General features: G+C 37.9%; 1 protein-coding gene across 1 annotated transcript in view; it reads left to right on the forward strand.

Annotated features, from left to right (window-relative positions):
• The window catches only part of USH2A (usherin), an 825608-nt gene that overhangs the window by 574870 nt on the left and 236648 nt on the right, over positions 1-14090 (forward strand). The window contains exon 43 of the mRNA XM_030936493.1: positions 4272-4435. Within this exon, the coding sequence (XP_030792353.1) occupies positions 4272-4435 (164 nt within the window). The remainder of the gene's footprint in view (positions 1-4271; positions 4436-14090) is intronic.

The raw sequence follows: 14090 nt of genomic DNA on the forward strand, positions 1-14090 counted from the left end.
TCAGCAGAGATATTTTTCTATTGGACAGGTAGATTTTTATCTCACTAACCTAACAAATTACATAAGTGACCTGAAATTTTTGAGACTGAGTGCTTAAATAACTATGAAACATCTATTCATTCATTTATAATATTATCTATTCAGTAAATAAACAAATTAAAACTGCATCATTTAAACATAATCTGGTTTTTTAATTCATTGGAGTAATGACACCCGAACCTTAAAATGAATATTGTTCCACAAGTAAGATTTTAACACATATTGCTTTTTATGAGGAAAAATACGATAGTCATGTCTGTACCATAATAAAGTTTATAATTTGCTGTTTGGGGAGTGGCGGAGGGAGAAGCCGAAGCATGGTCTCAAGCAAATGAGGGAAAACCTATTGTAATAGTCCAAGTATTCCTAAATGGACCCACAAACAATTGATTTTACTAGCTACATCATACTGAGCTTAGACTCAGTATAAGTATTCACTTACTTTGAATACTTACATTGCAAAAACTTTTTCCTACAGAGTTTGAAATAGACGTTTTTCAAGACACGCCTAGAGAACACAGTTTGTGTTTAGAGAAGAAATCGGTTGGTACACATAGGTTTTGTCATGAGTATATGATGTTAACTGATCTAGCATTTTTGTTTTAAAATGTATTATTTTATCATTTGTTAAATGGAATGTCTCATTTAATGTCAACAATCAACACGTAAGTCCATTTGAAAAATGATATACATAGAGTGAATGGAAAACCACTTCAAGCTAACTAATACATTCTTTTTTGATATGAAGTGGTGAAATGTGAATCAATATATATACGTAGACAAGTCATAGGTATATATTCTTACTAAATACAGACTGGAATTCAGACGAAATGAAAACAGTATCTTTCAGCGTTTAAGAGAATTCAAGATCTTGTTTCCTCGGCCGGGCGCGGTGCTCACGCCTGTAATCCCAGCAGTTTGGGAGGCCAAGGCGGGCAGATCACAAGGTCAGGAGATGGAGACCAACCTGGCTAACACGACGAAACCCCATCTCTACCAAAATAAAACAAAACAAAAAAATAGCTGGGCAAGGTGGCGGGCGCCTGTAGTCCCAGCTACTCGGGAGGCTGAGGCAGGAGAATGGCGTGAACCCGGGAGGCGGAGCTTGCAGTGAGCTGAGATCCGGCCACTGCACTCCAGCCTGGGGGACAGAGCAAGACTCTGTCTCAAAAAAAAAAAAGAAAAGAAAAGAAAAAAAAAAAAATCTTGTTTCCTTAAAAATTTAACTTAACAATGAAAGTTAAAGAAAGTACAAAAGACCAATGTACGGCATCAAGTGAAATATCTACTCATTTCCCAATTACATTTTTTTAAAAAGTGGAAATAGTGGAATATTGGAAATGAAGAAACCCTATGTCCAGCTAACCCTATTAACTAGTTGTGAAAAAGTAGCAGACACTTTGTTATTTGAAGCAGATAAACTCTAAAGCCATCTCTTACTGTAAAATTTTAGAACCTCTTTGAAAACAGACATGTGACCTGAGTTTTGTAGATGTAAATTGTATATTTTGCCGTACCTAAATTACGGTGAAATCTCTTAAAGTATTGTAAGAACTAAAACCCTATAGAATTTATTTACAATCAACCCTTTTAGTGCCACTTGATATTGTTAATTCCACATGTAGAAAAGAGCCAGAAACATGGTATCACTTTAAATCCATAAAGATTATTAATTGTATAATAACATAGACATGTGGAAGAAAAATTTACATATTATAGGAGAGGAGACTAGGTATCCAGACTCTAGCTACGTTTCTTTTAAGTCATTTTATGAAGTAAAATATAATTATAAGTATTTTACCCAGGGAGAGAGCTAATGAAGCCAAGGTCACTGGTTCAATTCCCTTGTGAGCCATTAGCTTCATTTCATTCCATTGTCATAGGCTTGCTACCCTCTTAACCCCGGCTCACCATCCTTCATATTCATTCTATTGGTTGCAAAGGAAATTTGGCCAGACTGTTTGAATGTGCAAGAAAAAATCTATTCCCTCTGCTAGAAAAATAATACAAAGGTCAAGCCCTAGTGATATGACATCATCCAAGTATGGACAGAACAGATTATCATTCTAATTGTTATTATTACTATTATTATTATCATCACTATTATGTTGGCAGTTTAGCATCATGGTTAAAAGAGCAAGCTCTGAAATCAGACTGCCTATATTTGAATCTTAGTCCTCCTACTTATTATCTCAATGACTTGGATGAGTTATTTATCTCTTTGAGCCTTGTTTATTTTATTTTCAAAATAGGTATTATAATGGCACCTTATAGAGTTTTGTGAGGAATGAATGGGTTAATATCTATAGAAAATGCCTGACAGCTATTAAGTAACTATTATTATTTTTTAGTTGTCTGGATCATTTGGACTATTTAGCACTTGCTAAAAAGCATATGTATTCATTTTCCAGGGCTGCAGTAACAAAATACCACATCCTGGGTGACTTTAAACAACAGAAATTTATTCTCTCACAGGTCTGGATATAAGAAGTTGCAAACCAATTTGTCCTCTGGGCCAGACTCCCTTCCAAAACTCTATAGAAGAACCCTTTCTTGCCTCTTCTAACTTCTGGTAGCCCTAGGAAATCCTTGGCTTGTGACAGCATAACTCCAATTTCTGTTTCTGTTTTTACATGGCCATCACCTCCCTGTGTGTATCCATGTGTCTATAAAATGTCCCTCTCTTTTTTCTTCCAAAGACATCATCTTTGAATTTATGGTCCTCCCTAATCCAATGTGACCTCATCTTAACTTGATTACATCTGCAAAAACCCTAGCTCCCAATAAGGTCACGTTCACAGGGACCAGGGGTTTGGACTTGAAAATATCTTTTTGTAATATACAATTCAACCCACTGCAGCAGACAAAGCAGAAATAAAAGAGGTAATAAACACCTGAGAAGAGATGGTAAAGCAGGGAAGTGTAGAAAATCTGATGCAAGCACTTACTTAGGAGAAATAGATAATAGCCTCAAAAAGTCACTAAGTTTTACCTGTAATTACAATAGAGCAACATCCTTCAGTGTGGCTCAGGCAGAAACCTACAAACATATCTTTGGGCTATGAGTAAGAAACAGGATGAGTCAAGCAGATTTCTTCTACCTAGGTGGGAGCGAAGTGCTCTGAGGATCCTGATATAATTTTGGTCAAACTATTTAGCACAATCCTGCAAATGGCACCTACCCACCCACACCCCACCACCTTTGCATCGTCACAGCAAAGATTGGGACATACTGAGACAAATACTATGGGCCTTGCATTAGAGATGAGGTATCCTTGATCATCTAATAAACCCAAATTAGGTAATGATCTGAGGCGAGTGTTTGCTCATCCAGGACACGATGCCTCTGGGATGGTCGTGTGTTGCACTACATATTTAAGCAAGTATCTCAATCTAAGCTATTGTCCACTCATAGCCCAACTGTGTCTGTTTATAGCATTTTCTTAAACAGGCATTTCTGCAGCAAACAAAGGAAGCCTGATGGTCTTCTGCCCAAAATTGGTTTAAAAAAATGGTGGCTTTATCGTCAATTTAATAAATTACTTGGAAAGTCCTCCTCATATCACATCATCATGTCAGTTTTTGCCTTCTGCAAAGTAAGATTCAGTTTCCACTGTATTGACTCAAGTAAATATGTTCACACTGTGGCAAAATACAGCTCACTGTAGCAGAACTCTCAGCGGGAGAATGTTGTACACTTTGGTCACAGTTACAATTTAATTTAGGGGTTTATCTGTCTGCAATGAGATTATGGGAAGGAAGCATAGGTATAGGAAGAAAATGGTGATGAGGGATTCTGATATTTGAAAATGGATGAGTTTCCAAAAAGAAGAGCATAAAACTCTCTGGATCAAATTCAGATAGAAAGCTGGCAGGTTGCCTGATTTGTAATTGCATCTTGAATTGAGCTGTAATCCTCACCACTTCTGAAAACAATAAGAAAAAGAAAATGATAAACCACATTTGTTTTCAATACCAATATTTATTCAGCATTCCTAATAAACTATTTCCCTGATGCTTTGGTTAAGACTGGCAAGTCAAGAAGTTAACGATATGTGTTGTGTAAGAAGGGAAAATAAAATAATGTATTTTCTAGGAAGGAAAAGAAAACAGTATTTGGTGGAGGGATGGAAGGAAATCCTGTATTTTGTGAAGAGAAAGGAAATTATTTGTTTGAATTTTTGTTAAGTAGAAATTCATATACTTTTTTTTTTAACAAAACAACATTTTAGGTTTACAACCTATGAATATATGCTCTTCGTACACAACAGTGTGGGTTTTACACCGAGCCAAGAAGTGACTGTGACGACGTTAGCTGGTCTTCCAGAGAGAGGAGCCAATCTCACTGCGAGTGTCCTTAACCACACAGCCATCGACGTGAGGTGGGCTAAACCAAGTACGTAAGCTTCTCATACCCATGTTAACACTTTGTGGATTTTTAAAAGCATATTCTTTCTTTACTATGACCCTCCCCCATGTACACATCATTTTGATAGTGAAGTGTTACTGGTAAATTTTTACCAATCACAGATTGACAGGGCTAAGTCATTGAAAACTTTAGAAGGGCCATTTTTATTAGTACCCAAATAAATTAAAAATGGACACATTAAAACTAAAACCCTGAAGCCCCTGTGCCATTCTTGAGAGGCAAACTCTCTCCTACTTTAACATTCTTTTTGGACCCCCTGCTCTCCCTCTGTCATTTCCTTTGCATGAACAATGTAATTTCTATCATACCAGTCAGCTGTAATAGACATGTCCATGTATTAATTGGATACAGTGTGCTATTGTTCACCTTCCTTCAGAGAGCTCTGCCCTAATATCTTGTAACTCACCGCTCATTAGCAAGAACCATTTAATTGGATTGCAATAATGGAACAGATTCTTCCCAGTGGATCATCTTCAGACTGGCTATGGACAGAATTCCAGCTTGATCCAGTAAAAGAAAGCCTAGACATCACCACTGGATCCAGTTAAATAATGCAGAGTCGACCCTGGACCTGCTGGGAACACTTTTTTAACAGACATTTGGAGGAGTTCACAGAGTGATCTAATCTGTTCCTGCAACTTTAGAAACCACAGTAACTGAAATTTTACAGTTACTTGGTCAGTAGGGTCATATTAACATGTTAATTTGTTGTGATCTGTTAATTTGTGATGATCCCTTATGGCAATCAGAAAAAAAAAAAAAAAAACTCTGAATCTACCATGAGAATATGTATTAAATCATTCTTATAGGTATAACTTGAGATCTGGCAAGCAGTTTAATCAAAACTTGTTAGAATAATATCAAATATTGAGAAATATATGATCAGGAAAGACCCAGTTAACACATTGTATTTATGAAAGAACACTCTGCTCACTGGGGCAATCATCTATTGGTGATATAAAAAGACAAAAATCACTACTGTTTGGCTAATATAACCAAATGATTTTGATCCAGCCTTGAGTTTGGTTACAGCTTAAGAAGAGAGATGCTCCATTTAGGATACCTGAGTGATATCAATTGTGAGATAAAGCCAGAATAGAAGATATCAATTGTAGATTAAATTAGTAGGTTACATTTATCTGTGTTTCCACAAAATAATCCATTTTCACATACACAAAAAAACTATCATTCTTGGGTTTTTATAAGGCTGCAGATTTCTAATGATCTGTGACACTTGCATTGGGATCTCTTAAACCATTTTTAATGGAATAATATAAGTTAATTGATGCTTATGGTTACCCTCTGAAACACCTCTGGGAAAAATACAAAATTTTTTATCTGGGGATGTGTTTTAAGGTATAGTTCCATTCATCTCCCTCTTCTCTCTACTCCACCTCACTAACTGATTCATCTTAAAAGCCTGCTCATAAAGGTAGGCTCTCCCCCATCATCTGACATTTGAATACTTCTGTTAAGATCCGGCTGGTGAATTTCCACCAATATAGGTCTTTATGTTATAATTGCATTCCTGAAGTAAGCGTGCTTATAAAAACTGACAAACCTAATAGATCTGAAGCAGCTCACTGAAGTTTCATTACCTTGGTAATCTGAACCTCTGACCTTCGGGATGTAGGTAATGCAATCTGCTGTTATTTCCATTCATACCTTGGAAATTTTTCAGATAACTATTTGTGAGCACAAAGGTTAACTCTCAGAAGAGGGTCAGTCTTGCGAAAGCTTGTTGCATTATCATTTTCTTCTTTTGTGCAACTTGCTATCTTAAGTAAATTAACTAGTCAATCCTCTGTGAAAGGTCGCCTATTTTTTGCAATCTTAATTTTAAATTGTTGTCTTGATTGGATAGGAAAAACATGGCATACAGTCTAATACACTCAAAGGCAACAAACTATAGATTGAAAATATTTTGCAGTGGAAAATCATGTTTTAAATTTACAAATATTTGCTTATTAAAAATTACCTTCCAAAAAATACATATATATTTTTAAAAGCATGATCTTTCTCTATTATGACCCTCCCCATGTACACATGATTTTGGTAACAAAATGTTTCCGGTAAATTTTTATCAATCATAGATTGACATGCATAAGTTATTAAAAACTTTTGAAGGGCCAGTTTTAAACATTAGTATCACATACATGATATGTGAGATAAAAGCATCCTTGTGTTACTTCAGTTCATTTTTGGAAGGCAGATGTCACAAACTGGCAACACGGAGGCCATATTTCCTTCCTCCTCCAGCTTCCAGATACTGTTTTGCCTACAATATTTGAAAAAATAATATTTGCAAATATTTAAGAATTATACATAAAGATGATTTGGGAATTCACTTGACAAGTCAAATGATGGGGTGAAACAATACCCACATTTCTGGAAGGAAATTATCAGCTGGAACTGGCTGCCCTTTTAGACAGATCATGCCCTAAAAATCTGACCCAGTCCCCATTTTCCTGGTCCCAATAGACAGGAGGTATTTATCCCTGCTTTATATGATAATACAAAATATTTTGCCCTAAATAAAATACGCCAAAGATAAATTATATTGTAATTTTGAAAAATCACAGGTTTTGTAGGAAGAAAAATACCTTACTTAAATTATTTATACAATCCTCAGAGAAGCACAATGAGATAGAAACTGGCCCTTAGTAACTTACCAAAAATTATAGATAGAAAGTACCAGTTCCCAAATTCAAATTTAGGACTCAGGTATCAAATTTTCTGTTTCTTATGCATTTAGGCTTAACAATCACTAGCACTTTAACAAGAAGGATTTAATAGGATCTTTTTCGTTTTGACTGCTCAGTCTAAAATAGAAGGTAAAATAAGAAAATGCCCACCAAAGGGAGTACAGTGGAGAGATAGTGCCTCCTCTGAAGCTGATTCACTAAGGAAGTCAGTGGTGGCCAGAAAAAAGCAGTAAAACACTGCAGGGAGTGAGAGGGCAATGCTTTGTAAAAGAGGAAATGAAAAATCATCCAAATATTGTACACTTTACTGTCTGTCAAGAGCTCACCGCAACCTTCAGATATTCATATCTTGTACCATATAATCCTCCTGGTCTTGCTCTCTCCCTCCTCTTTTTTCCATCTTCTCTCTTTCTCTATTTCCTTTTTAAAAATGTTTTTGTAGAGACGGGTTCTCCCCTATGTTGCTTAGGCTAGTCTGGAACTAATGGGCTCAAGTGATCCTCCCTCCTCAGCCTCCCAAAGTGCTCGAATTACAGCCATAAGTGACCATGCCCAGCCATTTGTCTTATTTCTTTTCTTCTACCTTCTCTCTCTCTCTTTCTTCCTATTTTCCTTCCTTCCTTACAGATACATTTATCACTTCCTCTGTCCTGAGCACTCAGTGAACTCTCTGGAAAATTCATAAAGCATGAGGACATCATCATTAAGAGAGCAAGTTTAAAACCACAGAAAAAGCATTTGTCTCATCCTAATCTCTTAATCAGAAACTACCAGGTTTGATAGCTAGAAGAATATCTGACTTTGCCTGAAGTTATCTGATTAAGGTGGCAATATCTGTAACTAATTCCGAATCTCATCTCTTCTAAAAAGCACCTACCATTGTTGCCTCATCTTGTTCCTCTGTTCTCTTTTCCATCACTTTAATTATCAAATAGAAGAGACCACATCTGACTTTTCCATTGTCTTCTTTCTCAGTCACTTGTGCACCTGTTGTAATCTGTCTCTCTTCTCTTGTACTCTACATGGTTTTCTTAAAGTCATTAGTTATCACCTAATGACCCGTTTCAAAACTCTCTTCTCAGTGCCATCCTACTGTCTTCCTCTTGTATCCAGTACTGTGAATGATCCCTTACTGACTATAATTCTTCCCCAATAATCATTACTCCCCTCTTCTCACCAACTACTTCTTCTCATCCCTAAATAAAGATGTTTCTCAAAGTTCTTTCCTGAGTCTTCCTGTCATACTCCTATTCTCCTGTTGGTGATTCCATCTATACTCAGTGTTCAAATTCTTATAATTATAAAAATGACAACAGCCAACACTGTATGCAGTCATATGAATAAATAATTTTAAAATAGGCTTTGGGATCAGGGATACTTAAATTTGAATCCCAGTTCCAATATGTTTTGGCGCTATGACCTAGAACTTAACCTGAGTTCCAGTTTTCTAATCTGAAATATGAGGATAATAAGAATAACTGCCCTAAAATATATTAAGGGCTAAATGAAATAATATAGGTTTAACAATTTGTAATCACCTAATATTTGTATAAAGCATTATTCTATTTCTAAAATGTGCATGGTCCTTTCAATAACATTTTATAAAATGTATAAAAGGGGAAGTCATGTCTAGTAAAAGCTTGGAAGTTGATTTTGCAAGGCTATTCAGATAAAAGCATTTCTACAGTGAGTTGAAGATGTATAAAGAATATATATTATTTTATAATTACTTGACTTGGCTAAAAGATAGAAATTTAAAAATCTAGTTAAAATGTTGAAAACTTAGGCTGGGCACCGTGGCTCATGCCTGTAATCCCAGCACTTTGGGAGGCCGAGGGGTGCAGATCATGAGGTCAGGAGATCGAGACCATCCTGGCCAACATGGTGAAACCCCGTCTCTACCAAAAATACAAAAAGTAGCTGGGAGTGGTGGTGTGTGCCTGTAGTCCCAGCTACTTGGGAGGCTGAGGCAGGAGAATCGCTTGTACCCAGGAGGCAGAGGTTGCAGTGAGCTGAGATTGTGCCACTGCACTCCAGCCTGGCGATAGAGTGAGACTCTGTCTCAAAAAAAAAAAAAAGTGAAAGCTACTAACTATTGCATGGCATCCATTCTCCCCTTTTTCTTTTAGTGGTAGCCTTGTCCCTTATCTAGAAACTGCATTTACTAACCTCCCTTGCAATTAGTCATGGCCAGGTGAAATACCAGTAGAATGTGTTTGTGTCGATAGAAAGTGAAAGACAATGTGCGTCTTTTTGGGTGTTTTATTAGCCAGGAAACATTGAGTGTGTGCCTACTTGTTCTCTTTTAGCCCTTCCCCTGGACTGGAATTTGGACATGATCATGGTCTCAGTTTCAGCTATGTAGTCTTGTACAACACCCAAAGAGATCCAAAATCCACATAAGAGAAAAAGAACCTGGGTTGTTAAGTGACCACATGGAGCACAGTCTGTTTCAATCACTTTGAAGCTATTACATGAGATACAAATTAACATGGATTTTATTTAAGCTATTGTATTTTGGAGATTTTAGGTTTCACCAGTTTCACTAACTAACTCATTCCCTGTTTGCCCATATCAATTTACTTTAAAAGTAGAAATTAGCTATCCTGTTTTTGTAACTAAATATAAAATGATGAATAATTAATACATCTATTATACCATCTCCTTTAAATACAGTTTTCTCTGGCAGGCCCCTGATAGAAGCTGGAACACCATGAGAGACTAAAGGAGCGCTGGAGTTTCTAAAGTGCAGGTGTTTTGTTTTGACAGATGCGTAAACTAGAGAGAAGACAAGAGATATGTTGCTCAGAAAACTAAGGAGGCTGACTCAAAGGATTATTACCCAAGAAGATAATCTTTCCACTTCTTGTCAGCAGTGGTACCCTCAGGCAGAGTAAAGAATTTTCTCAAGAAGCAGTTTTGATAAGCTCAAATTTTCTAAGAACTATTTAGTTGGTGACACAGAGCCCTGCACCATAGAACTTGGAAAATTGAACTCTAATTTGGATAATCTGTGAGCAAGATCAAGCCTTCCATCATAAAATCAGCTTAACAAGGTCCCTCCAGGTTTTTACATTTGAGCAAAATTACCTTCCAAAATGAGCCTGCTAATGTGAGATGTCTGAAGAATTTAGTCCTAGACAAATAAATTAAGAGATCTAATAAATGACATGATTTACTATAATTGATCTGAATCAGTACCACAAACTTTTTTGTAAAGTGTCATATATAATGTTAGACTTTGAAGCCCACAGTATCTCTGTCTTAACTCAAATTTGCCACTGGAGCACATAAACAGCAATAAGATGATTCTGATTTTTAAATAAGCATGGCCATGTTCCAATAAAACTTTATTTTGGACATTGAGATTTGATTTTCATATATTAGGTTGGCACAAAAGTAATTGTGGTTTTTGCCATTGAAGTAATGACGAAAACCACAACTACTTTGCACCAACCTAATAAATTTCACATGTCATGAAATACTTTTTTTTCTTTTGATTTTTCCCCCAACCACATAAATGTAGAAACCATTCTTACCTTTCACGGGGTGGGTCATACTAAGCCAAAGGCCAGAGTTAGTTCATGTACCATAGTTTGCTGAAAAAAATATCTAGCAGACATGAGTGACATTGATAATTGTCTTAGTCTGTGTTGCTGTAACAGAATACCTGAGGCTGCAAAGTTAATGAGGAAAAGAGTTTTGCTTAGCTCATGATTCTGCAGACTGCACAAGAAGCATGACTGTACTATGTACTTGGTTTCTGGTGAGGGCTTTTGTGATGCATCAAAACATAACAGAGAAGGTCAAAAGGTGAGTGACCATGTGCAAAGATGCAAAATCCAAGGGATGCCCTGGCTTTCTAAAAACCCACTCTTAAGGGAACTAATTCATTTCCTCAAAAACTAACCCAGCCTTTCCAGAGCAAGACACCAAGCGATTCATGAGAATCTGGCCCCATGAACCAAACACCTCCAACTAGGCCTCATCATCCAAAACTAGTACATTGGGGTTCACATGAGGTTTGGTAGTGTATAAACCCTGAGCCCCCTTTGCTGGGAACCATGGCAATAATTTAAGGCCATGTAAGAAGCATAATCTAATTGCTGTTGCAGGATAACTTTCAACTAGTCCCTCTGTTATGGACTAAAGCCCTAATTCTCAGTGTAGCTGTGTTTGGAGATGGGGCTTCTAAAGAAATACAGTCATCCCTTAGTATATGCAGGGGATTGGTTCCAGGACTGCCTGCTGAGTATACCAAAGCTGTGCATACTCAAGTCCAGCAATCAGCTGTGCAGAATCCATGTATGTGAAAAGTCAGGCCCTCTACACAGGTTTTGCATGGGAGAATACTATTTATTTATTTATTTATTTTGAAGATCGAGTCTCACTCTGTCACCCAGGCTGGAGTGCAGTGGTCTGATCTCGGCTCACTGCAACCTCTGCCTCCTGGGTTCAAGCAATTCTCCTGCCTCAGCCTCCCAAGTAGCTGGGACTACAGGCACGTGCCACCACGCCCCGCTACTTTTTTGTATTTTTAGTAGTGTCTGGGTTTCACCATGTTAGCCAGGATGGTCTCAATCTCCTGACTATGTGATCCGCCCGCCTCAGCCTCCCAAAGTGCTGGAATTACAGGTGAGAGCCACTGTGCCGGCCGAGAATACTGTATTTTCAATTCTCGTTTGGTTGAAAAAAGTCCCCTTATAAATGGACCCAAGCAGTTCACACCTGTGTTGTTGTGTTGTTCAAAGGTCAACTGTAATTAAAGTTAAATGAGATTATAAGAATGGGACCTTGATTTCAGAAGTTAACACACAGGCTCGCTTGCTCTTTCTCTCTGTCTCTCCCCCAACCTCTTCTCTCCCTTTCTCTGATCACAGAGGAAAGGCCATGAGAAAACTCAGCAGCTAGAAAGTAGCTCTCCAGAAGCCAGGGAAAGAGCCCTCAGTGGAAACCAAATTTGCTGGCACCTTGATCACGAACCTCTAGCCTCCAAATTGTGAGAAGTAAGTTTCTGTTGTTCAAGCCACCAGCCTATAGTATTTTCTTAAGGCAACCTGAGCAGACTACTACATATCTAACTACTCTTAAAATTGTTTGGGAATTCATTATAAAGGAGAGGAGCCTGTTCTACATTTGAGAATTTGCTCCATCTAAGATCAAATTTCTGACCAAGCATTGGAGACTGCAACTAAAAATAACATCTAATAGCTTTCAGCTCAGTGAGATTGTAATAGTTTGTTCTCACATTGCTATATGGAAATACACGACACTGAATAATTTATAAAGGAAAAAGATTTAATTACAGTTCTGCATGGCTGGGAAGTCCTCAGGAAACTTACAATCAGGGCAGAAGGGGAAGAAGAGACAGGCGAGATAGGTGAGAGAGAGAAGGCACCCATAGGAGGAACTGTCAAACACTTACAAAACCATCAGATCTTGCAAGAACTCATTCACTATCATGAGAACAGTGTTGCGGAAACCACCCCTATGATCCAGTCACCTCCCACCAGTTTGACTTCCTCTTTACTGATTTGGATGCCCTTTATTTCTTTCGCTTGTCTGATTGCTTTGGTTAGGACTTACAGTACTATTGATATAGGAGTTAAATAGAAATTATTTAGGCACATAGTGAGGGTAAGAGAGTCCTCAGTAAGGTTTTCCTTTTAATGAAAAGCAGCCCCTAAATTATTTCTTTTTTAACAAAGAGCAACCTGATAAGTTGAGCTGCAGACATAGATAAGCAAGCTAGAAGTTTGCATGGGTGAATGCCAGCAGCTGCGCCAATAGAAAAAGGCTACCTGGGGCTAGGCATGTTGAATATAGTGGCTCCATTTGCCCTTTTCTTTGTCAACCACATGTGCAATAAGGAACAGACAACATGGCACTGGCCAGGTAGGGAACACAACTGCATAATAAAAGATTAGGATGGGGTGGCCAGGTTATTTGCGCACCGTATAAATGGCACACCTGGTCCAACCAATCTTTAGACCCTATGTAAATCAGGCACTGCCTCCTCAAGCAAGCCTATAAAACTCCATGCACTTTGTTGCGGACTGGAAGACCCACTTGGGAGCCCTTCTCTCTCTGCAGGAGAGACAGCTATTCTCTTTTTCTCTTTCTTTTGCCTATTGAACCTCCACTCTTAAACTCACTATGTGTCTGCATCTGATTTCCATCGCACAAGACGATGAATGTTGGATGTTTACCCCAATGATTCTGCTTCACTGTGTTGAATAGAAGTGGTGAAAGTAGGCATCTTTGTCCTGTTCCAGTTCTCAGGGGAAATGCTTTTGATATGGTTTGGCTGTATCCCTACCCAACTCTCATCCTGAATTGTAGTTCCCATAATGCCCACATGTGGGAGGGACCTGGTGGGAGCTAAGTGAATCATGGGGTGGGTCTTTCCTATGCTATTCTCATGATAGTGAATAAGTCTAACAAGATCTGATGGTTTTATAAAAGGGAGTTTCCCTGTATGAGCTCTCTTTTCTTGTCCACTGCCATATGAGATGTGTCTTTCACCTTCCACCACGAGTGTGAGTCCTCTCCAGCCATGTGGAACTATGAGTCCATTAAACCTTTCTTTTGTAAATTGCTCAATCTCCAGTATGTCTTTATCAGCAGCATGAGAACAGACTAATACAGTAAGTTGGTACCAGTAGAATGCGGCACTGTTGAAAAGATACCCAAAAATGTGAAAGCAACTTTGGAATTGGATAACAGGCAGAGGTTGGAACAGTTTGGAGGACTGAGAAGAAGACAGGGAAATGTGGGAAAGTTTGGAACTCCCTAAAGACTTGTTGAATGGCTTTGACCAAAATGCTAATAATGATATGGACAATGAAATTCAATCTGAGGTGGTCTCAGATGGAGATGAGGAATTTGTTGGGAACTGAACAAAGGTGACTCGTTAT

This window comes from Rhinopithecus roxellana, chromosome 8 (assembly GCF_007565055.1).
Source record: "Rhinopithecus roxellana isolate Shanxi Qingling chromosome 8, ASM756505v1, whole genome shotgun sequence".
NCBI lineage: Eukaryota > Metazoa > Chordata > Mammalia > Primates > Cercopithecidae > Rhinopithecus > Rhinopithecus roxellana.